This window comes from Tamandua tetradactyla, chromosome 16 (assembly GCF_023851605.1).
Source record: "Tamandua tetradactyla isolate mTamTet1 chromosome 16, mTamTet1.pri, whole genome shotgun sequence".
Classification (NCBI taxonomy): domain Eukaryota; kingdom Metazoa; phylum Chordata; class Mammalia; order Pilosa; family Myrmecophagidae; genus Tamandua; species Tamandua tetradactyla.
Genome location: NC_135342.1, coordinates 49,913,193 through 49,938,538, shown reverse-complemented (window position 1 = coordinate 49,938,538; position 25,346 = coordinate 49,913,193). Strand labels below are relative to the sequence as shown.

Genomic DNA, 25,346 nt, shown 5'->3' with positions numbered 1-25,346 from the left:
CCTGAACTGAAAAAATGATCTGAGTCTGCAGATTGAAAGGGCTCACAAAGTTCCAGGAAGGATGACAAGAAAATATATATATATAGGTTATCCTGATAAAACTGCTCAATTATTCCCAAATCTTAAAAACTTCCACACGGAGACATATCATCCACAAAGAAAAAACAAAAACAAAAACAGATGACATTGACTTCTCATCTAAAATACTATAAGCTAAAAGATTGAAATGCCATCTACAGAATGCTCCAAAAAGAGAATCAAAGCCCCCCCAAATAGTTTGCCCAGCCAAGAGATTACTCATTTTTCAGGGTGAAAGATATTTGCAGATATGCAAAAATTCACGGAGTTTATCACATACACATCCCATCTCTGGAAAATACCTAAAGAACAAACAAAAACGCACCAAATCAGAGACCTCACCATGCAGGAAATAAGCAGGTCAGCAAGCAAGGATGAGTATGGAAGCTTGCTAGCATGCCTGCTCTCTCTGTTTTTCCCTAAATCTAAATGAAGAGAGGACGACTTCCTGGGGCTGTAACTGTTAAATAAGAACTCAGAAAATAGAAGGAACATACTACAAGGGAAATTACAACAGGAGCCCCAAACTAAAAGTATTAATTTATCCTAACAAAATTCATGAGTTGGGGAGTAAAAGTATCCAAGGTCTCATCTTAGGTGGGGGACAAGGAGATAGTTCTAAAGGTCTCATTACAGTGAAGTGGGGAAAAGCAGGGAGGAAATGCAGTACCTTGGGTGTTATCAAATAGTAGAGTAGTATGTATCTGATTATGAATTAAATGAAAAAGAATGTAACCTTTAATGAGACAAAAAAGAACTTGCAAATTAACCAGAGAGAAAAATGAAATGCAAAGCAACTACATCAAATCAGCACAAATTGTCAGAAAGAAAATCACAGAAATAATCATAGAAGGAAATTATAAATATACCATAAAATGAAAGGAAAAACATCAAGTAAACAAGTTAATGAACTGAATTTCTCATTAAAATATAAAAGATGTTAGATGAGGTTAAAAAAGTAAAGCAAAAAATAAAACCCAGGTACATGATGCTTATGAGAAAATTACTTAAGGGTATATAGAAATGTCGAAAATAAACAGATAGGCAAAAAGATTCCAGACAAATGCAAACAGAAGGGAATTCAGAATGTCAAAGTTACATGAAGTTGAAAAATACAGAAGAGGATAAATATTTGTTATGACAAAAAGAACACTTTACAAAGTTATAGCCACTAAACAAGACAGAAGCTAAATATATAAAGCATTTATTATTAGAAATGGAAAAAATAAAATTTTAGTGTGAAATTTCATAATGCCTATTTCAAAAGTAGATGCTTGTAGGAAAAAATTGAGATAACAGAGAGAATAAATAATATAATAATTTGAATTAGCAGATGTATGTATAGGACCTTACATTCCTTGAGTATGGAATGGACTACTTTTAGGAACCTGGACCATTTACAAAAATTGATCATGAAATGGTATCTAAGTTAGTGTTTAATAATTAGAATTAAGGAACTTTGCCATCTGAATTTGTAGGTTTTTTTCCTTCTCACCTTAATTTTAAATTGGTTTATGAAACTTACTGAGCAAAAACAGGTTTTACAATGATTATATGGATACTTTATTTAAATATGCCTATGGTTAAGCTAAGATATTCATTTTTGGTGGTTCTAAGTGTATTGTTCATTTCTTAAATTAAAAAAAAAAGACAAGAAAAAAATCGATAATGTATTGGGTCACAGAGATAAACCTTAGTGAATTTTACAAAGAAAAGCTCTTATAGACCATAATCTCTGATCATAATCAATCAAATTAGAAATAAAAATTAAAAGAAGAAAAATATTTACTTAGTAATTAAGAAACCCACTCCTAGATAAATCTAGGATTAAAGAAAAAATCAAAAGGGAAACAATAGAGTATCTAGAAAGCAATAAAAAGAGTATTTCACAACAATTCCATGGAACAGAACAAAAGTGAAGCTCACAGGAAATTTAAAACCTCTATGACTAAAGAAGAAATACGGAAAAAATAAAGGAACTTAGCTTTTTTCTCAGGAAATTATGAAAAGAACAAACCATAACAAAAGAACTTATGATTGCAAATTAATAAAGTTAGAACTGAAATTAATAAGATAAAAAAGAAGTAGAAAGTAAAAATAAATACAAAAGCTATTCAATAAAATGAAATAAAACCTTAATGTGGCTGATTGAGAAAAGAACAAAAGTAGAAAGATGAGAAATGAGAAACCTACAGCAGCACAGAAAAGATAAACGGAGTCATAAGAGAACACTACATGCATCACTATGGCCTCAAGCTTGAAAATCTGATGGTTCCTTAGCCAAATACAAATGACCAAAATTGACCCAAGAAGAAGAGGAACACTTGCTTGAACATTCCAATTACCATAGAAAAAAATTAGAAAGAATATTGAAGATCTTCCACTGAATGTGGCACTAGGACAGACAGATTCAGTGAATTTTATCCAACCTTTAAATAATAGATAATTTCAACATTATTCCTCAGATTTTAGGTCATAGAAAAAGATGGAGAATTCCCCAGTTAATACTGTGAAGCCGCCATAATTTTAATTATTAAAAGCTGAAGACAATAGTACAGGAAAGAAAACTATAAACCATTCTCATTTATTAAAATTGGCCCAAGATTAGATTGTTAAAATTATCAAATTGAATTTAGGCAGGTTTTTCAAAAGAAAAAATATGTTACAACTAAAACTGTTCATTCCAGGAATATGAGGTAGTTCGACAGCAGGGTCCACAATCACCACTAGATAAACAGGAGAGCCATACGGTCACATCGATAGATGCTGAAAAGGCAGTGGTAAAATTTAGACCATTCCTAATTAAAATCAGGAATAGAAGCTAATTACTTATACAAAGTAAAAAACTATGTGCCAAAACCCAACAGCAAATATGACTGTAAACAGCGACATTTAAAATGATTTCAATTAAAATCTAGAACTAAGGCTCCTCAGAAAGTTAAAGAAAGAACATGACCCAGCAATCTCACTTCTTGGCATATAACCAAAAGAGTTGAAAGCAGGGACTCAAACATCATACACCAAAGTTTTATTCACAAGAAAACATTATTCACAATAGCCAAAAGATGGAAGAAACCCAAACATCCATCAACTGAAGAATGGACAAATAAAATGTGGTATACATACAATGGGATTATTATTCAGCTGTAAAACGGGATGAGGTTCTGATCCTAACAGGGATGACCCTTGAAGATGACACACTGAGTGAAATAAGCAAGACACCAAAAGGCAAATATCGTATAATCTCACTTACATGAAATACCTATAAATAAGCAAATTTCATCGAGACAGATATTATAGATTACACAGGGCTCCGTAAGAGACAGAGGGGGAGATATTACTCATTGGGTATGGAATTTCTGTTTGAGGTGATGTAAAAGTTGGGGTAATGGATATAGGAGGTGGTAGCACAATACTGTGAATGCAATTAGTACAACTGAATTGTATATTTGAAAGTGGTTAGCATAGGAAATTTTGAGCTGCTTATATGCCATGAAAATAAAAAGTTTTAAAAAATCTAAAATTAGATAGGGATGACAGAACTCGCCATTATTATTATTATGCTCTATTACTATCAGCTAATACAAGGAAGCAGGAAAACATATCCGTGTTGTAAAACAAGAGATAAAATAACCTTTTTGATGATTTTTGGGTACCTAGAAAACCTTTAAAAATGGTTAAAAACATATTATAATTAGTAAGAGATTTGGTAAGATGGCTGGATCCAAGATAAATATTCAAAAATTAGCATGATATTCTCCCTAGTAATAAGTGCCTAAAAAGGAAATAAAGAACACCTCCCATTCACAACAATGACAAAATTATAAAACCTTATCTAGGAATAAATACAAGAAACTTACAGAGCCTACATGAAGAAAACTATAAAAGTCTTACAGGGGGGGTGCAAGGGTAGTTCAGTGGTAGAATTCCTGCTTGCCATGTGGGAGACCTGAGTTCAATTCCTAGTCCATGTACTTCCCCAAAAAACAAACAAACAAGCAAAACAAACAAAAATTCAACAAATGGTGCTGCAATAACAGGATCAGGATACTCACATGGAAAAATAATAAAATGTGACCCCTGCCATGCATCATAAAACAAAAAAAAGTCTTACTGCCCAGCAGTTTTATTCCTAAGTAGACACCAAGAGAAATTTATCCATATATTCACAAAAAGCTCTGTGTAAGAGTGTTCCTAGCAGCACTACTTGTAATAGCTCTGTGGTAGTTTGGAGCTGTTACGAACCCCAGGAAAGGCCATGTTGTTTTAATCAATTCTTGTGGGTACAGACCTATTGTGGGTGGGGCTTTCTGATTAGGCTGTTTCCATGGAGATATGACCCACCCAATTCAAGGTGGGTCTTAATCCTTTACTGGAGTCCTTAATGAGTGGAAAAAAAGAAAAATGAAACCAACAGAAGGACACAGAAAGCAAGCACAGAGAGAGACGGCCCTGGAGATGCTAAGAGAGAACCCACAGATGCCCAGAGAAAGTCACTGGAATCAGAAGCTGAGGACAACAGAACGCAGGAGTGGAGGACAAGCAGATGTTGGTCATGTGCCTTCCCATGTGAGAGAGATGTCCCTTAATCTGGTGGCCTTTCTTCAAAGATGCTTTAATTGGGATATTTTCATGGCCTTAGAACTGTAAATTTCTAAGCTAGTAAGCCCTCATTGTTTAAAGCAAACCTATTTCTGGTATACTACATTCTGACAGCTTTAGCAAACCAAAACAAGCTCAAAACCAGAAGTCATTCAAATGCCATCAATAGGGGAAGGAATGGTTTAGGAGTGTGGTTGGCCACACAGTGGAATACTATACAGCAATGAGAAGAAACAACTGTGACTATATACAACAGTACAGATGAAACCTGCACTTTGAACAAAAGAGAGAAACATTGTATGATTCCACTGATATGAAACATAAAAACAGGCAAAACTGATCTATGTTGGTGGAAGTCAGGTAGTGGGGTGCCGCCCTGGTGGGGACAATGACAAAAAGATGGCAGTGAGGCCATGTAATGCCTCTTAACCTGGGCACTGACTGCCCAAATCTATTCATTTTGTGGAGATTCACTAAGCTGTGAATTAAGATCTGGTTATTTTCAGTAGATACATTATAATTCAAAAAACAAAATCTTATTGAAGGACCAGTTCTTAAGAAAGTTCTTTAATGAAAGCTGTTAACATTATAAATAAATGTCAACTGCTCCCAAATGTATATTGAAATTTAATACAAACTTTAATTAGAATTTCAACAAGGTTTTTTTTTTTTCAATTGGAGGACCCAGCAACTCTTTCCCACTCCCAGGCTAGAGAGGAGCCGGAGGCTCAAGGTTGGCTCCTCAATCCTCCTCAACGCTCCCCAAGACTCTGCTTCCAGGCCATGATGGAACATGGGGCCCGCTGGGTTACAGCCTGGCCTTGGAGACCTTCCCTGCGTGTCCATACCACCTAGAACAGAGAGGAAGCTGGAACAGAGAGGAGGCTGGCAGGGTAATACACAGCTCAGCTGAACCTAGCAGGCTGGTCTAGTGAAAGTGCCTGTTTACCCACCAATACCCATGGGCTGTAAAGAATATTTTTAGCTCTCAAATTCACTTCTAGCTTTCTTTAAAAGTTTCTCAAGCAACTAAGTTTTGGGTTACAGTTATCTTATTCAACCTTCAGAAGAAAATACAGCTATTCTCTTCTCCCCATTTTCCACGTGAAAAACCAGAAGCTTGGAAAGGTAACGTGACTTGCTCAAGGTTACCAGCAAGCAAGAGGCTGTGCTGGGGCTCCAAGCCAGATCTTCTGACTCCACATCTCAGGCTTTCTCCTGCTAATCTCTCCGATAAGACAAAGTGGAAGGATGAGTCACACTACTGTAGGTGAGATGGGGAAGGATGGGGGTGATGGGTCCCAGACCCAGGGTCCTACAAGAAGTCTCTTCATGAGTGTTGGTTGGAACCAGGGCCAAGCTAGAGGGGCCCAGAGTGGGGGGCTGATGCTGTTCCCTGCTTAGGCACTTGGCTGTAGAGAAGGCTGTTACTGCTGCTATCTGGTCAGACACCCAGAGGTCAGGTGAGAGCAACTCTCCAGCTCTCTTGGCAGGAGGCAAGCATGTCAGCCCAACAGCCCTAAGCTCCAAGGCAGCCGCAGAATCTGGCTCCAGCATGGCACCTCCCTAAGAGGGCCTGGATTCTGCTTATCAGAAGGGCCTGACAGCTCTGGGAGGGCAGGGCAGTGAGTACCAAGGAAGGAGAGGGATTCTTTCCTCAGAGAACAAGGCCAACCCAAATGCCCAGAAGTTACAGCAGGATGGGGCTGAGCCAGGAGGAAAGGTGTAGAAGGGACCTGAGAGCCCACCTGAGTACTCCTGATGAGGGGGCCTGGGTGAGCTGCTCCTTGTCTGACAACTCAGTGAGGCTATGGATCCTCAGAGAGGATGAGTGCCCAAAGTAACACTCCTGAGACCCTGGGGATGCAGGACGAAGCGGTGAATGGCTTCAGTAGGTGAACTCATGGAAGAATGACTGTGCCAGACGCCTTACTAGGTGACTTACATGCACCGTCTCATTTCACCCTCACATAAAGAAAGTACTCTCACTATCCCCATGTTATAGAGGAGGAAACTGAGGGTGAGAGAGGTTAAATCATTTGTTCAAAGTCATGCAGGCAGTAGGTGGCAGAGCCAAACTTCTGTGTGATTCCCAAGTTTGTGCTCATAATCACGGAGACACTAGAATGCCCCCCCCCCCCCATCAGCACTCCCTCTGGGGCTGGCCCGGTTCTCCTTACCACCTCAGTACTGCTGCTGAGGCTGGCCGAGGCAGCACAGTACTCCCGACTTTCTTGTCCTTGGTGGAGAGGGTCCTTGCCCAGCAGCCTGGCATCTGGGGGGCCAAACTTGGAGACTTGGAGTCAGAAGACCTAGGCTCATGAAGGCTTCACCCTGTACTGCTACTGCTCTGCCACCCAGAAACTCATAACCAATAGGGACACAGTAATACCTATACTTTACTTTGCACCTTCATTTATGATCTCAATTAGTCATAAACCTAAGTTTCTGGCCCAATTACTCATCTGATGCAGGAATTCACTCTATTCTTCCCAGTATGGCTCTATTTTGGAGAGGGGGGGATAATGAGTTCTTATTCTTCCCATAATTTCTGCCCCTTGCTCCTTCCGCTGTGGGAATAAGTCTAATTTCTTGTCCACATGACAAGGCCTCACAGGACTGGAACTCTTGTTTGAAGCTTTCTGGTTTGGTTTGGGCTCCAGAAAATACAAACCCTCAGAAATCTAACCGAAGTACTTTAGCATCCACTCTGGGGCCACCTGTTTATCAGAGAAAATGGCAGCCTACCTGACTGACAGGAGCTGGAGTTCAGGATAAGGAGGGGAGAAAAGAGCAGACAATCCCAGGAGGTACTGAAATGACGCCTGCAGGGAAATGCTAAGTGTACCAAACCCTAGGAGCAGATTAAATTCCGTCACACGATCTGCAGAACCATTAGCTGACAACAGTCTGAGAGTTGGCAAGGGGAGGGCAAAGCCGAGAAGGGTGGAGAAAGCAAGGGACTAGTCCAGAGGCGAGCTCTTCTTCATAAAGGAGGCTGTTGGGAAAACCCACACTTGTACTTGACCACCTGGGGTTTTGTATTACAACCCGTTTTCATAGGACAGATCTCAGCAGAAGGGGGAAATGTTTGCTGACTGTTCTGTAAAAGTTAATTAACTGTTATTAAAACATGCCCTTGAGCTTAATGATGTTCTTTATTTCACCATTTGCATATCACCAGCCTTTAAGAGATGGTAACTCCTTGAGCTGACTCCTCAATTTAATTTCATTTGTGCAGTTTTAAGAACCTCTCTCTTCAAATATGCATGCACATTCACAGTGAATCATAAATCTAACAGGCGGTTTCACTGGCAAAGTAAGAGCACTGAATTTGGAGTGAGAAGACCTGGGGTCAAAGGCCAGACCTATCATTTATTATTATTATTATTATTATTTTTTTTTTACATGGGCAGGCACCGGGAATCGAACCCAGGTCCTCTGGCATGGCAGGCAGCATTTCTGCCTGCTGAGCCACCGTGGCCCACCCTACCATTTATTACTGAGATGACCCTGAATAAATCATTTAATTTCTCTGACCCTCAGCTTTCTTACCTACAAAATGGGATAAAAATTCCCACCCACTCACCTTTATAAGGATTATGAGGATTAAGTGAGATGTTTAAATGAGGGGATAATGAAACAAAGTATGTTAGTTATTTCTTGGATTGGGGAGTAGAACCTTAGATTGATTCTGTGGTTTGGGACTATGAAGAATCCTTTCTTTCAGCTTTTTACCAATCTCAGGTATTTGAAATATTACTCCTCCCAGACTCTCGGTGAATGTCATTAAGATAGGTTCTAAGTCAGCACACCACAGTCCCCAAAGTCACAGCGGTTGGTTCAAGGGTGGAAATGTGAGCCGGTAAGAATCAGTGAGAAGAGATATCTAGGAAAGAAGCTCACACTTTCCACCAAGATTTGAAGTTGAGGTGACACATAGCCTGAGGCTCTTGCAGGCTCTTGTGACCCCAGAAACTGAGCCCATCTGAGAATGAATTTAACAAGGAGTAAAGCAAGGCCCAGAGAAGAAAGAAATCAGGTCCTTTTGACATCTTTGGAATCCTATGACCAAGACTTTTCAGTGACAGGTGTTTAAATAAAAAGCTTCCTTTTTATTTAAGCCAGTGGGAGGAAGGATTTCTATCATTTGCAACTGAAAGATTCTGATCATAAGATTTGAATGAAAGAAGAGATGATCGAGAATCAGTATCAATTTCTTGGCTATATTTCCAAAGGAAAGCTCTGTCCTATGTGCTCTGCTCTCTACCCCAGAGCGACCCAAAAAACCTGGTATCAGCATAGGGCTTAAGCCAAGGGATGTTCCATCTTCCTCACAAGTGGAACTGCTTAGGGGAAGATCAAGAGTAGTCTTTGCTATTCAAATTGGCCAGGACTCAGGGTTCTTAAAAAATTCCTAGAATGGTCTTCTAGGTCCGTGGTTTTCAAGGACTGGACTGAAGACTGGACTGAGTATCTGAAATGGTCCTCAACAAGGTTTGCCATGTGGTTTCTTTTTTGTCTTTATTCCCTACCAGCTAACTTGTCTGATGGACATATCTTATAACTTACTGTTTCTGCGCTCTGCTCAAGCTTTTCAACCCACCTATGACACCTTCCCTTCCTATATCTCAGTACTATTCCTCTTAGTAATTCAAGGGTGGAGTAGACACTGTTGGTTACCAACCCATCCACCATGCTCCCTCTCTTTGCTGGTCACACCCTGGCTGTGTTCTGGTGTCCAAAACTCATCATATAACTCCCTCCCTAGTCTGTAACTGCCTTAAGAAGAGATATTTGACCCAAATCTGTTCAATGAGGCATGAGAGGAAGTCTACCTAGTTGGGCTTATGAAACAAGGAAAGGTTAGATCTTTTAATGCTCTGGAATTAGGTATGTGGAGTCATGATGCCTGAAGCTGCTGCAAGGAGAAGCTTGATGATGTGCTAAGACTGGCAGAATGAAAATACAGAAAGACTTGGATCCTTGGTGGTTTTATTGGGCAACAATGGGGCTGCCCAATTTCCAGATTTCTTGATATGCAAGCTAGTAACTTTCAGTGTTTTTAAGCTGTTTTGAGTTGGTTTTCTATTACTTGCAGTCAACAGACCCCTAACTGATACAGAAGGTCAATGCAAGCCCTTTTCCTCCTTGGAGATTTCCTTAATCATGCAAGTCCATAGAGATCTCCTCCTTCCTAATACTATTCTCCCCTCGTACCCTCATTCATTGTTTCTGTTTGTACCAGGAAAGTTTTTTCATACAGGGGCCATTTTTATTTGTCTAGGAGTGGGTTTCTGAAGCACAGTGTTGAGGAGTTGAGGCTGCAACTGGGCTGGGCAGAAGAGTGCTGTGTCTGATGGGCAGTAGATGTGCTGAACTCATAAGAAGGCACAGCTAGCTTTACAGGTCCAAACAAAACTGATTTTGTTCCCAAACCTGTTTTTCCTGTGTTCTTCCAAATCTCAGTAAGCAACATCTCCATTTCACCAGTTACTCAGGCCAAAAACCTTGGAGCCACTCTCTCTTCTTTCATGATCACATTCAATCTGCAAAGAAATCCTGATGGCTATATCTCCAAAATGAGTCCAGAAGCTGTCAGTCTACCACCTTGCTAAATCACCAGCACCCTGGTCCAGGCCACCAGTGCCTTTTTCTTGGATAACTTACTTCAACTGTCCCCTAACGGCTCTTCCTGCTTCTACCCCTTAGCCCCAGGCTGTTCTCCACAGTGAGACAAATGCTTTCCAAAGGCTCCCAATGAACTCAAAATAAAAGCCCAAGTCCTGAGCAATGCCTCAAATGAGGCTCAGTGTGGTGTAGCCTCCTGCTCCCTCTCCTGGGCTCATCTTTTCTCATCCCACCCCACTGCACTCCAGCTACCCAGCCTCATACATCAGATATGCCCCCACCTCTGGCCTTAGCACCTACTCTTTCCTCTGCCTGGAACATTCTTCCCTCATTCCCACACTTCCTTCAGATCTCTGCTTAAACATTACCTTAGAGAGACTGTCCCTGGCCACTCTCATAAAGTAGCAGCCCCCTTACTCTCCTTTATTTTCCTTCACAGCCTACCTGCCCCTGACATATTATTTTTCCATTTGTTTGATGTCTGCTTCCCTTTCTCTGAGAGCTGGAGCTGTCTTATGTTCTGCTGCAACCCTCAGATCAGGACAGTTCCAGGCCCAGTACAGGCCCTCAGTAAATACTCAGGGAACAGACCCTTCTTGTGTTTCCCACTGCTTCCAGCATAGGGCTCCTATCCCAGGAGAGGCTCACATAGTCTGTCAATTAGATGAGATGCTTATAATAGGATAATGTCAGCACTTTCATTTCATTTCTGGCAGAAGTGAAAGTTTCTTTGATATGTAGGGACAAGGATTGAAAAGTAACATAGAAAAATAGAAATGACAGTTCAAGGTAGTAGAGGTTTGGGATGTTAATTTCTCTAAATGCTGTTATGACAGTTAGTACAATTAAAAGGCATAAATACGTTATACTGTTAAAAATTATTCCAAAGAATTGTGCATGTTTTTCTTAGTGGTGTTTAAAGCAAAGCAGTTTGTGTTTCATTTAAGGCACTAGAAGTGAGACTGGGTAGACAAAATGCCTCTTAGGATCCTCTATACCTGAAAGAGACTTACAGACAAACTTCAAACCTCATGAACCCCTTTCTGAGAACTGTGATTCTCATTGGGGGTGTGTGCACACTCAATATAGGAATTTATTTGTCCTTTACATGACAGTCATTTTGCAATCCCAAATATCATTACATGGGGATTATTAATCGAGGATTGATACGGGTTAGACTATGGCCTTAGAGACCACCGAGCCCAATCCTTTAACTGAGGCAAACTGTTCGCAAATATTCATTCATTCAGCCAGCATTTATGAAGCATTAATCATATTCCTGCCCAAGGAGGCACTATCTCCTGAGGAGATAAATGGGGTGCTTATTTTTATAGAATTTCAGGGACAAAGAGGTAAGTCGGGCTTTGGATGACAGTTCAGTCCATTCTAATCCAACTATTCACTGAGCATCTATTATATACAAGGTCCTCTACCAGGCCCTGCAGGGAGATAAGATCTGGGGAAAACTAGCCTTAATAAAAGGCAGTAAAAAGGTCAGATATGTCACAAGAGAAAAAGAAAAACCATCAGTATTCTAAAGGGGCTCACAGGAGAAGGAAGTACAATTAACTAGAGAAGTCAGGTGTGGCTTTGGGAAAACCATGACTCTTTGTGGCCCAGAAAGGAGAGGTGGGTGTGACAGGCAGAGATGTGGGAGATGTGGGTGGGGGGGTTATTCCAGGTCAACGAAAGCATGCACCCCAAGGCAGGGAGACAGCAGAGTAAAGGGTGCAGTTTGGAGCAGCAGGCATTCTGCTCAGCTGGGATGGCCAGCTCTAGTCATGTGCTCTGAGTTCATGCTGAGTTCGGGGGTGGTGACACCAACTGAGGGGGCTAAGCTGAGCAAAGATCGCTCCAGGAGGCATATGGACAACAGATTAGAGTAGGGAGAGGAGAAGAATAATTGTCAAGTAAAGAGGCTGTTGCTCTGGGGGAGGCCATATTGGTGGGCTTAATTTGGCAAAGCAGGATTTTTTTTTTTTTGCATGGGCAGGCACCAGGAATTGAACCCAGGTCTCCAGCATGGCAGGCTAGAATTCCACCACTGAGCCACTGTCGCACTGCCCAAAGCAGGCATTTTATTATTAATAACTTACATTGATGCTATATATTCCTTTACATGTACAAACTATTATATAATAAAAATATCTATTTGATTAATTAAATAATTTACTCAACAAAAAATCATATGCTCTTAAAAAATTTTTTTTGAAGAGGCTGATATCCAGGGGAGAGTAGTGAGAGGCCTCAAGGAAAAGCGGTTATAGGAAACAAACAGAGAGTGGTGAGGATGGGGGCTTGTGACAGAGAATGAGTAAGCACAGAGAATTCAAGGTTCACTGCAGGCACTGGAGGGATAGTGGGACCCTGAGCTTTTCCTTAAGGAAAATCTTGGGCAGAGGAAAGGCCCTTTCATTTATGAATGCATTGGCTCCCCATCCTCCTCGGCTCAGGCTGGAAGTTTCCTTGAGCTGCATTTAGCTCTGAGACACTGAACTTCATCATCCAGCATTCAGAAGCACCCTCCCATCACTGGCAATGGTAGGGCCCAGTGGTGCCTGCAACAGGATCCTTGTTTCTGCATAAAGGGCTCTGATGTCCCACATGGTGACCTGGGAGCGTTACCATGTGCACAGACACTCTAGAGAGACGTATTCTCACTGACATCCTTTGTGATTACAGCTGGCAGGGCTTTCCATAACATGACCTTTGAATAAAGCTTAACAACTGTTTCAGGAGGACCTGAGACTAGTAGGCCCTGAGCAGCTGGGTAGAAGGGGTATTTGGGTGTTAGGGCATCTCTGGCACACTGTGGGAGTCGGGCATCGCTACCATTATCCATCATGTTCTAACTAGGGCAGTGCCCGGTACATAGAAGTATCTACTATTTGCTAAATAAATGGATGAACCCGATGAACAAGCGACTTGATTGCTAAGTCTTGTTTTCCTCCCTGGGTGCTTCTGATACCCATAAACAACTAGCTTGGTGCCTGGCCATCATAAGCACCAGCTACATGGTAGCTGCACATTAGTCTTTCTCACAAGTGAGCACGCTGTGGGAGAAAAAACATGGAACTATTAAACTTTACCACCAGGGAAACCCCTGATACTGTGCCAAACACTGGGGACACCCAAATCAATGGGCCAAGTCCTTGATCTTGAGTCTTGCTCTTGTGAAGCTTATGTATACAGCAGAGAAGCTTAGCCTTCCTATAGGACCTCTTTTGTTGCTCAGATGTGACCTCACTCTCTCAGTCCAAGTCTGCAAGTGAAATCATTGTCCTCCCCCATCCAGGGGTGAACATATCCCTGGAGGCGTGGAAGACTCCCAGGGATGAGCTTGGCCCTGGCACTGTGGGATCAACAACGCCATCTTGACAAAAAGGAAAAAGAAGTGTAACAAAATAAGGTATTAGTGGCTGAGAGAGTTTAAATAGAGTTGAGAAACTACTCTGGAGATCACTCTTACATACCCTTCAGTTAGACCTTGCTACCTATAATAACTTGCCAAACCCCAGTCAAAACCATTCCTGTCAATCCTAAAGAACACCTAGGGTGTTATATAAGATTCTACAAAGGCTCCATGCACTAGGGTAACTTTCTAAAAACCTACAACCTCCAGAAGGGTTCCTGAAATGAAGAAGGGGCCAGCCTCTCCAGAACATCAACTAGTTCCATCCCCCTATCCCATATTATCGACCATTCTTTCCAACATGAAAAAGTTAGAATGGCGATAGCCCAAATACCCCTAAAGAGTGGAAGAAAGATCAAAGGTGATGGTGGAATTATACAGAGAAGGTAGGGTTTAACAAATGAGTATGATTGCTGAATCATTATATTGATATTTCTTTTAGTCATCAGTATATCAGAGCAGCTAGAAGTAAAAACCTAAAATTGTGGAATTGTAACCCATATCATACTCTGAAATCTGTTCTATAACTAATTGTTGCAATAGGCTTTGAAATTTTATTGCTTTTTTGTATGTATGTTATTTTTCACAAAAAAAGAAAAAAAAGTTGATTGTGATGATAAATGCACAGCTGTATGATGATATGAACACTGACTGTACACTTTGGATGATTACATGGTATATGAATACATAATATATATCAATAAAAATATATAATGAAAAAAAATCAAAGGAGAAGGTGGCGTTATAGAAAAGCAGATAAGATTTAACAAATGAGTATAACTCCTGAATCATTATATTGATATTTCTCTCAGTCTCCAGTGTCTTGAAGCAGCCAGAAGGAAAAACCTAGAATTGTGGAACTGTAACTGATACCAAACTCTGAAATCTGTTTTGTAACTAATTGTTGCAGTGTGCTTTGAAATTCATTGCGTTTTTAAATATAGGTTATTTTTCATAATTAAAAAAAAAGTGGGCAGGCTGTACTGAACTTTCAGAAGTCAGAGCAGAAAGCAGCAGACCACTTGCCAGCCCCACTATTTTGCAGATGGGAAACTCAGTGCAAACAGGGGAAGTGGTTTTCCCTGGTCATCTTTAAGTTACCTCCTAACTCTAGCCTCTGGACTTTGTACTGTGAGTACCTCAACTGGTATGTTTTTTGTTCTTAGTGGGCCATGTTTTGACAGAAAAAGCACGCCATATCAATTCCCAAATCTTACGGATTCCTTAGGGGCCAGTTCAAATGCCTCCTCCTACAGGAAACTTCTCTTGGGCCTCCAGCACTCAAAACTCACTCTGTCTATTCAAGCATCCCAGCCCTCTGTCTGGCCCAGGCACTTTCTGCCTTTGCATTAGTGACTGGTGCATATGACTACAAAAATCTTACCTTTTTAGCTGTAACCATCAGTTCCTTCTATGTCAGGAATACACAGACTTCTTTCATATGCCCATGTTCACGAGTTAATGAAGGAGTTAAAGAACAAAATTTTCTGGCTGCCCTAGGGCACACCACCTTTAACTGTCCAGGGCCATGAACTCTTCCCCAAAAGACCTGAGCATCACTCCAGCCAAGCTGACTCAGATGGGATAAGATGGCTATGAGTCTAAGATAAATCCATGCAAACTTAATTTAGCAGTTGCACAGCAAAGGACTCACCCTATTTCTACAAATGGATAAAGTACCTTGATTATCAGCTTATGAGCAACAGCCTACCGGAGGCCACGTTTCCCTGGACCAACAGTGGTAGATGAAGCATCTTTTAAAACAAAACAACAGAGTTTCCTCATCTAAAACAATTTTTTAATTGTTGTCCTAGGGCTTTTTCCTGGCTCAATTGTCCTATGACTCTAGGGCGGGCCTATCCTAAAGGCACTGTTTTATTCAGTGGAAAACATTTTAGTAAAACATTTTAAAAAGATGAGTGCCAGCAAAAAATAGTATTTGAGGGGCCGTCAGTTCAGCCTCTGCACTGATTATTCCCAATCTGGTTTATTCTCAGAGCTCTCCAGGCACGACTGGGGGATCCTGCAGGTGAGTGGGACACAGGCAGAAAAGTCCCTCCAGGTGACGCAGCCCTGCCTTCTTCCTGCAGCAAGGGAAGCAGTGTTGGCAGCTCAGCCCTGGGAGCCCCACCCATCCTTCCGGCAGCACGGCTGTCTGCAATGCCTAGTTCTAGGGCCAGGTCACCCACCAACGCACTGCCCTCTTTGGTTCCAGCCTTCCACAGGGCACAGGGTGGTCAGGAAAAGCCGCTGCAGCTGGGATCTGAGTGACCAAAGGAAGCCAGAAAGGCCTGGGGAAGACGCGTCCCATAGGTCAGAGGACCTTGGAGAATTACAGACTGACAAAGCGCGGGAAGCCCCCAGACCCGAAGTTGGTCTGCCCCACCAAGGGCCCACGGGCCACCGGCTGTGGAGGCTTGTTCTACCACAAGGAACAAGCTGTGACAGATTCAATTTCTTATTTTTGTGGAGCAGAGTCAGAAATGTAACTCCTAATCAGAACTTCTCATCAGCCTGAGGTAACCAGGGTGACTGCCCTGGCTGGATGTAATTTCAGCCAACAGCAAGGATGCACAGCATTCTTGTTAGCCCAAGGCCTGATCACAGATAGGATTCTGCTAGATTTTTCTTTTTTTTTTTTTTTTTAAATGCTAAGGTTTGGGCCCTCTTGGATCTAGTCTAAGACCTGGTTTAGATCTGAGAAAACTGAAGTCCAGGAATGCTGTGCCATAACTAAAGTCTCTGTGTGAATTAGTGCAGCTGGTCCCCCTGACACTCTCTCTGGCTTCTTTCTCTTTTGCGTATATATGTTCCGGTAGATTCTAAGCTCCCCGAGCACAAGGTCCCTTCCCTTTACTTCCAGTGCAGCTCAGTGAGCAGCCAAGAGTTGGGGGTGGGAGTGTGGGGGTGGAGGGCCTGGTATCAGACTGCAGTTCTGTGCGCTAGCTGTGTGCCCACAGAGAGAACAGAAACTAGGTGCAGGAAGCGGGTAAAATACCACCTCGGTTTCCTCAGCTGTACAATGGGGTATACACATAACAAGGTGATTAATGAAAATAAGTAAATAAATGTGAAAATAAAATGAGTTATTATAGGCAAAATGCTTTAGAACAGTGCCTGGCACTTGTTAAGTACTCAATAAATCTTAAGTGTTTCCTTCATCTTCTTCCTCCTCTTTCTCTTATTCCTTCCACCTCTGAGATCATCACCACTATCACCTTTTAGCATTAGGAGGAGTAAGCAGGACAACCAAGGTGAAGCACCGGCATGTAGTAAGAGCTCCACACTCTACTGTTAGTGTTTCTGCTCTTACCGCTGTGCCCAGAGGCTGTCCTGGGCTGGCAGGGCTGGGGCCGCGTGACCTCCACAGCCCTCCTAACGCTGTTTCCAGGTGTAGGGCAGGAAAGGCCCAAGTCTAGGGCTCTTTACCTTTCTGAGTGTGGCTTCCAGTTGAGGCTTAGCCTGATTTCTGCTCATGCTCAGCTCCCAATTGCCTGTATCTGGGAGCCCCCCACAAGTGACAAAATAGACACACAGGCAATCAAAATGCTTTCTCAGCTGCCTCAGCAAGAAGAGACATGGACTGCAGGCCAAAGGAGAGGCTGGGGCTGGTTTAGTATTTCTCACCTTTTCATCTCTCAAGGGCCAACCTCATGAGTTTTGACCGTAGCCATGTAACACCACACTTGTTGAATTTATTTCTATGTACTGGAAAAAATTTATATTATTTTAAAAGGGAAATTTTATATTGCTGTCTTTAATGGAAAACCAGTAGCATATGCCTTAAATAGGAGATAAACATAAAAGCAAATACAATGGAAGCAAAGCTATATATTAAAATCATGTAATAAAATTCTAGCAAAGTCTTGTTAAAAAGGAATATAAGCAAGGGTATTAGAGACATCCTCCTCAACTTGATCAGAAGGCCTAGAAGACAACTGAAGAGAGCCTTGCTTCCCTAGGGCCACTTAGTGATGCAGTGGTGTGCTATGCAGTCACACTTGTGCCACCAGTGCTGCACCCCTGGCTGAGAAAGAGGTTTGAGAAGTAACACTACACCCCTTCTCCCCACCTTGATGCCTATTCACATTGGCATTCCCTGGATCCTGGGAATAAAGCACAGGCTTCAGGCTACACTATATATCCAAAGTACTTTCACCTCGCTGGGAGAGATTCCATAGGAGTAGAGTAAGAGCACGGCAAAGTCTCTAGAAGATTCCCACATGATCCTCCTTGAGTTCAGGAGCTCAACTGCTGCTCAAGATCTGCCCCTGCTCCACAAAGCAGTGAGCAGAGGCTGGACCACCAAGTGCACAGAGGCCCAGAGGGTCTGGAGCCCCAGAGAGAGCTGAACAGAACCAAGGCCATCTCCTGGAAGAAACACTATTCCCCTGGAGATACTTCCTTGGCTTCTACCTGACTTTTCCCTTTGCACAGGGTAGGGCTTCCAGAGCTGAGATAAACCAAACCATCTCCCACAGAACAAGTCCTATCAGTTTCTAAGCACCCTTCCTGTGTTTGGGTTCTGATGGATGACCTTGCACCAAGAGAACACCCTAATCTGCTTCATAGTTCACAACCTTCTCCCTCTCCACCCTCCCCACCCAGCTATGAATGTTGCATAACATGCAACCCGAGCCTGGAGGAAGATGGGGATCACATAGTCTAAGAACCACCAAATATGACAAAATCCCAATTAAACCAAAATTAAGTCATGGAGGTCTGTTAGGATTCTGTTTGGGCACTGGCAAAGGGTGGATAGAAACAGGAAAAATTAGATCCTAAAAGAGATTCAGATAAAAGTTCAAGAAGACAGAAGAAATGCCATCAAACTGGCATGTTAAAATGTGGACACATATGGAAACCACTACCCAATAACAGCTTTAAACAGGGCCAAGATGGACTGATGGGACAAAAGTAGGTCATTTGAGGGAAGTGATTGAAAAATGATACCATTCTGGGGAGAGAGGTTACTGGAGTTCACATCTTCATCCCTGCTAGATACCTGCAGGCCAGGTACCAGAAGGGCCGCCCAACGATGGTTTGTTAAACTGATTTTAAATGTGGAGGGCAGCAAAACACCTTCATTACCAGACAGACAAGCAGGGTCCAGGGAATGGTGAATACAAGAGAAAGCAGCACCAGCCTGCCTCTTCCCACTCCTTAGCTCTGCACAGACTAAGGTGAAACAAATGAGAGAATAACTCCCTGGAGATGGCTAAGGTGGCTTCCAGACATGCCTGAGAAAGAGTTCCCCTATCCTTTGTGAAGTTATTTCAGGGGTTGGCTGTGCCCTGCCCTGAATCTAGCCTCCTGCTTCTTCTTCACTCTCTAGACCATTCATCCATCCATCTTCTGTAGCCTCAGAGGACAATTTCAAGTTGTTTTTCTGATTCAGAAGCTTGACCTACAAACATCTTTCTGAAGATAGGACTTCTTTACTGAATGGCTCAAGGACAGTTACCAAAACCCTCCAAAGGCACTGCTGCAGCCTCTGCCAAGTCACCTACCCTAAAGGATGCTGCATGCTATTTCCACCTTTCAACGAATAAATGGCAATTCTATTTATCTATCCAGGGAAAGAGACCTATGGCTGAAGGATCCAGTGATAATTACCAACTATATTTACAAGGAGCCAGTACCCGGATTATTCAGAGTGGTTGCAACATTTGCCAATAAAATTCTTATTTCCCAGAATAGTACACATTTAGCAATTATCTCTAGAACTCTTCACTGAAACAATTCTTCATTAAAACCTGAAGAATGTGATAACCCAGCAACTTTGGATATAGGCTCCAAAAGGAACAGGTTTTCTTTATGGTGTTGCCTTATTTGTGGGCTCAGCAGCTAGGGGCAAGACTTATTTAGTGTGTCCCTAGTTCCTCCAACTGCAAGAGGACTAGACTGGGAAGGAAAAATAGCTAACCTGGCTGCTTTTTCAGTAAAGCATCTAATTACCAAAGGGAGTTCTATTAAAACACAGCCCCCTTTTTCTTTGTTGAAACAACCAGTGCTTCTGAGTGAAATCAAAGCAATATGCCATAGTTTCCTTGAGTTACTCCCCCACCAAAGCTGGCAGAGTGTTTTTCAGAGCTGGCCTTCACCTTGGCACTGTACTGGCTGATGGACTGAGTATACTCATAACTACAGCTCAAAGCAGGGAAGCTCTCAGGCAGACTGCTTGTGATGGGCCAGTGCAAAACTAGCAAAGGAGCCCAAGATTTGAGGCTATGATGCAATGATAAAGTATATTTTCTATTGTCTCTGTCACTGATGGCAAAGAGAAACAAAAGGAAATATCTTCCAAGAGATCCACAGAGAAGTCTGCAGGGCATATAAAGTGATATGCAATTATATTTGTTGTTATGGGAAAATGTTCAGAGTGTATATTGTGTTTCAAGAGGGATAATAAAATTATGTATTCCATTTGAAACTAATTTTTGTTTAAAAATGCACACACATGACACATCGAAAGAAACTAGAATATGTACACCAAAGTGTCCATATAATTGAGGTTTCCTCTAGGTTGTGGGAATAAAGATTCTAATCACTTACCTCCATTTTAAAGTCTACATTTTCTCTTCATCTATAACAAGCATGTTATGGGTTATATAACAAAAATGTTATTAATAATAAGTGTGTGTGGGGAAGGGCATGCTATGGCAATGGGTCTGAGCCTATTGCTGTGTGTATTGTTAACCCTAGTGTGATAGTGTAGGGGGAAACCAATTGCTCTCCTGAGCCTGTTCTCCAAAAGAAGTGCCTTTCCCACAGATGTTTACAGCTATGCTCACATTACTAAGATTTTTTTTAACATCAATAGGATGGGAAAGCAAGACTCGGTGCCTTGTATAAAGGTGGTCAGACTGCGGCACTGTTTCCATGTGCTTGTTCCTTACCCCTACATGGTCTCAGCCCCGAGATGCTACAACCTGGCTATTCCTGATGACATGCTCGGCTGAGGCTGGACCACAACCAGGGACATGTGTGTATCTACGGCCTTCAGGAAGGCTGTCACGGATCCGTGGAAGCCTGCCCTTTTAGTCCTGCCAATTGAAAATCTCACCTTGTGATCAGGTATCTGGAGGCTCCAAGAGGTCTGCTGGAAAATATGGTTCCATCAAAGGATGTACGTGCATGTCTTAGATGGGGATCCACCATGGAGACCCTCCATCACATAAGTCTTAGCCCACAGGCCTACTCTCACTCTTCCTTCCTTATCAGACAGTGAAATTTATGAAATAATGCTTCTGGCCTAAATCTTGGAGAAAAATGAAGAAAGAAGGTTATATTATGGCCAGTTATGGATTAGACCATACAATTAGTACCCCACGTACCTAGATACTGAACTTGGCTTTTTTTTTTTTTAAATCAGTTGACAGCTGGCCTTGCAATGTGCAGCTGCTAAATGAACAAACAAAAAAAGGATTCACATTTTAATTTAGATGACTTTGTGCTCTATTATATGTCCACTTTTTTTTTTTCTGGAGCCAGAGTGTTTGTTATTTCTTTGCAATTGCAGAAGTTATGAAATGATTCATGGTTTTTTTGGAGCTCAAGTCAACCCAAACCATTCATAATTGTGAACAATCTCTGTTATTGTTAGAGGGAAAATGCCAAGGCATCTGTGCTTCCCCAAAACACATGGGGGTAGAATTCTAGTTGCAAATGGCACGGCTGTGTTTTACCCCCCCTAGAGTTAAATTTAAACAGACTGATTTCCAGGGAGACTGTTGTTGTATTCTTCTGGTTGAAGCAGTGGGGTGACCACCAGGATATGTGATTTCTCCCCTCTCCCTTCTCACTCAGATGCAAGGGATCCATGTGATAACATTCTGTACATTGTTAATTACCCATTAAGTTCCTGACTTCTCTGCAAGAGGGTAGGACACAAGAAGGTGGGACCACATCTGTCTCATTCACCTTTTTGCTCCAATGGGCAGCTCTATGCCTGGCACATAGTAGATGCTTACTAAGTATCTGCTGAATGGCTGCTTAAATCGTGTTAGGCTAATGTCATCACTCTTTAATCCCTTTGATTCTTCGTATTCTTTGAACCATATTTATTTGAATGGGTTGATAACACCTACAAATATTAGAGAGACCAACCTAAAAATAAAAGAGAGAAAAGAAAATAGTAATGATAATGGTGATGACAATGACAGTAATAGCAAATATTTATTGAGTGCTTAGTATGTGCCAGGCAAGGTGCTCTTCATGTTCAGCATCACATAATCCTCACAACTACTTGATCAATTAGGTACTATCATTACTCCCATCTTACAGATAAAGTTAACTGGAACACTGATAAATTAAGAAAACTTATCCACGATCATCCAGAAGTGGTGAAACCAAACAAGACATCCACATGTACAAACACACACATTTCAGCACTTCTTTAACCAAAAAAGGGGTCAGCTTTTTTTTTTCTTTTCCTTAGGAATGCCTTTAGAATCTGAAAATATTTACGGTGGTAAAACTTCATTCTCTATTAGTGAATCTGACTTTGTGAAACAATCAGAAGTCATTCAAAGCTGTACGTTATTTGATGATTACAGAGGATCATCAAATTTGGGAACAAAGCTGCCGGTGTAGCAAAAAGCTATGAGACCAGTTTCTTCTGGTGAGTCATGGACTGGCTTGGAAAGGTCACCCCAGGGGAGCAGTAACATGGGAGTCAGGAGGCCTGTCTGCAGGGTGGCCAAGGGCTGTAATTCAGCACTCTGGCATTGGCTAATATAAACTTGGTGAGCTGACCTGGGCCAGCGTGTTTCTGACCTATTTGGATGTCATACCTGGCAATCTCTAAGGTATCTAAGACTGCAAAACAGTGTTTCACATTGGTTACAGTGTTGGGTAAATGCAAAGGAGCTCACCAGAAGAGCACTCCCACTTCCCTTTCCTCTCATTCAATCTACCTTTGATAGTTAAAACCCTCAATTCAAACTGATATTTCTGTGTGTATATACACACACGTATGTTGTGGGGTGTGTAAACGGATAGAAAACATGCAATTTAGCCCAGGCTCTCTTCTCTCCAGTGCTTCCTACTTTGCAATCATGCCTAAAGTTCAACTCTGCAATTTAAGTTATAGCCAGAATTGTGGCATACCACTCATTTCTTCTCCCCAAAATGTATGTATGTTGATTTTCTAGCAATGGTCAACAAGCTTCAGGAAAGATATGGGAGACTAATGATGGGAGAACACTGTTTCCTCTCTACCTAAGAAGTAGGGTCAAGAATGACTCTCTAAACTGAAAGGGAAACTTGGGCTGACAAAGACCCGAGAGCATGAGTTAGCAGGTTGGGGCCAACTATAAAGGTTCCTTAAGACTGATGCCTTGTGTGTTGGTTCCACAGAAGGCTAGGGGTGGGGGTGCCATATGATCCAGCAACCCCACTGTTAGGTATAAAACTGGAGGAATTGAGAATGAGGACATGAATGGATATTTGCACACTGGTGTTTATGTGGCAGTGTTTGCGATTTGCAATGGATGGAGGTGGCCTAAGGGTTCAATGACTGAGGAATGGAAGGGGGAACTGTGGTGTACATGTACAAAGGACTACTGAGAGGCTGCAAGAAAGAATGAAGTTGTGAGGCATGCAACTAGGTGAATGAACCTTGAGGTTAGTATGTTGAGTGAGATGTCAGAAACAAAAAGACAAATATTATCATGACTCACTCATATGGACTAACTACAAAATACAAACTCAGAGAACTGAAGTCGAGAGCATGAGTTAGCAGGTTGGGGCCAACTATAAAGGTTCCTAGATTGTAAGCTCTTACAGCAGCCATATCAATTCTGGAGTTGTAAACTGTTATTACTAAATTCTGAGATACTGAGCTATTTGTATATAATCTGGTCGTTCCCTAAAACTTTGCATATTTATGTGACACCTGAGACTCAGAGTTAGAGCTCTAAAGCTATGAAAGTCAGCATTACTCCACACAGAAACTGTTAAAGTTGAAAAAGTAAGCAGACTTTGACTAGAGATATGAATGAAGAGGATCTGGATAGGACTAAGGTAAATCAGAACATAGGGTAAAAGATGACATCGTCCTTATTTTAAAACTTCAACTTCTATGTGAGACTAAAGGGAGAAATGTTTATTTGAAGCAAAATTTAGATTTTGGGTAGCATATTACCTAATTTAACTTGTATGATCAGTTTATTTGAACGCCATAATTATATGGAATCCTGAATAGGGCGTGAGATCTTGTTGGTTTTGTACAGGTTAATATGATGCCCTGATATATTACAAAATAATTTGGGCAGAGAATTAAAAAATATTTGCAAAGTATTTGGGGACTAGGAAGAAAGGAGGAAATATTAAACTTTTCCATCTGGGGAATTCCTGATATTCTCGCAAGCAGTGGGGATGACCAGTTCAACAGGCTGAGCCCTTGATCTTGGGGTTCAACCTTATAAAACTTATTCATGAAAAGGAGAAACTAAGCCTACTTATAATTAGCCTAAGAGTCACCCCCAGAGAACCTTTTTTGTTGCTCTCTGGTCTTTCTCTCTAAGCAACTTGGCAGGTGAACTTATTGCCTTCCGCCTTATGCAGGACACGACACCCAAGGGTGTAAATCTCCCTGCAATGTGGGACAGGACTCCTGGGATGAGCTGGGACCCAGCATTACGGGAATGAGAAAGCCTTCTTAACCAAGAGAAAAATGAGACAAAATAAAGTTTCAGTGGCTAAGAGATTTCAAACAGAATCCAGAGGTTATCCTGGAGGCTATTCTTATGCATTATATAGATATCCCTTTTCAGTTTATGATGCATTGGATGGCTAGAGGGAAGTACCTGAAACTGTTGAGGTGTGTTCCAGTAGGCTTGATTCTTAAAAAAGATTGTATAACTATATAGCTTTTACAATGTGATCATGTGATTATGTCTGATGCTCCTTTTATCCAGAGTATGGGCAGATGAGTAAAAAAAAAAAAAAAAAAAGGAAAAATACATAAACAAATAATAAGGGGGGAGAAGGGGTAAAAAAGAATTGGATAGATTGAAATACTAGTGGTCAATGAGGGGGAAAGGTGACGGATATAGGATATACAAGTTTTTTCTTTTTCTGGAGTGATATAAATGTTCTAAAAATGATCATAGTGATGAATACACAAATATATGATGATATTGTGATACTTCACTGATAGTATACTCTGGATGGACTGCATGTGTGCAAAAATTTCTCAATAAAAATATTAAAAAAATAAAAGACTGAAGCCTGGTTTCTCCAACCTCAAGATGCTGAAACCAGTATGTCAAAATGGGCCATGACTCAAAGAGCTGTCATCTTGGATGAAAAAGGAGATTCTTTCAAATAATCAAAATGTGATTATTTCAAATCATAAAGATACCCAAGTCATGCACATAAAATGCCCATATTTTACCAACTCCCTTCACTCCACTTCCCTTCCTATTTCACACATAACCATACGATCCACATAAGTTACATAAGCAGATGAATATGTTATCTCTTGAGAGAATCACTGTACTTTATCTTAATTCAACAGGCAAGTAGCTAGCTAAAATGTTGGGTTACTCTTTCTCAACCCCAATATACAGCCGGGTGATATGGGTAGGGTAAGTGAAGGATGCAGAGGCTGCAGCCC

General features: G+C 41.5%; 1 protein-coding gene across 7 annotated transcripts in view; it reads right to left on the bottom strand.

Annotated features, from left to right (window-relative positions):
* GNAO1 (G protein subunit alpha o1) overlaps window positions 1–25,346 on the bottom strand; it is a 182,736-nt gene that overhangs the window by 112,036 nt on the left and 45,354 nt on the right. Inside the window, exons 3-5 of one of the 7 annotated variants that reach the window (XM_077132489.1) lie at window positions 21,647–21,832; window positions 21,061–21,127; window positions 20,790–20,984 (exon numbers count right to left, since the gene is read on the bottom strand). The exons of 3 other annotated variants lie outside the window; for them this stretch is intronic. In XM_077132489.1, the coding sequence (XP_076988604.1) occupies window positions 20,790–20,884 (95 nt within the window). In that variant the 5' untranslated portion in view covers window positions 20,885–20,984; window positions 21,061–21,127; window positions 21,647–21,832. The remainder of the gene's footprint in view (window positions 1–20,789; window positions 20,985–21,060; window positions 21,128–21,646; window positions 21,833–25,346) is intronic. 3 more of the 7 variants (XM_077132487.1, XM_077132485.1, XM_077132488.1) reach the window with 3 other exon arrangements.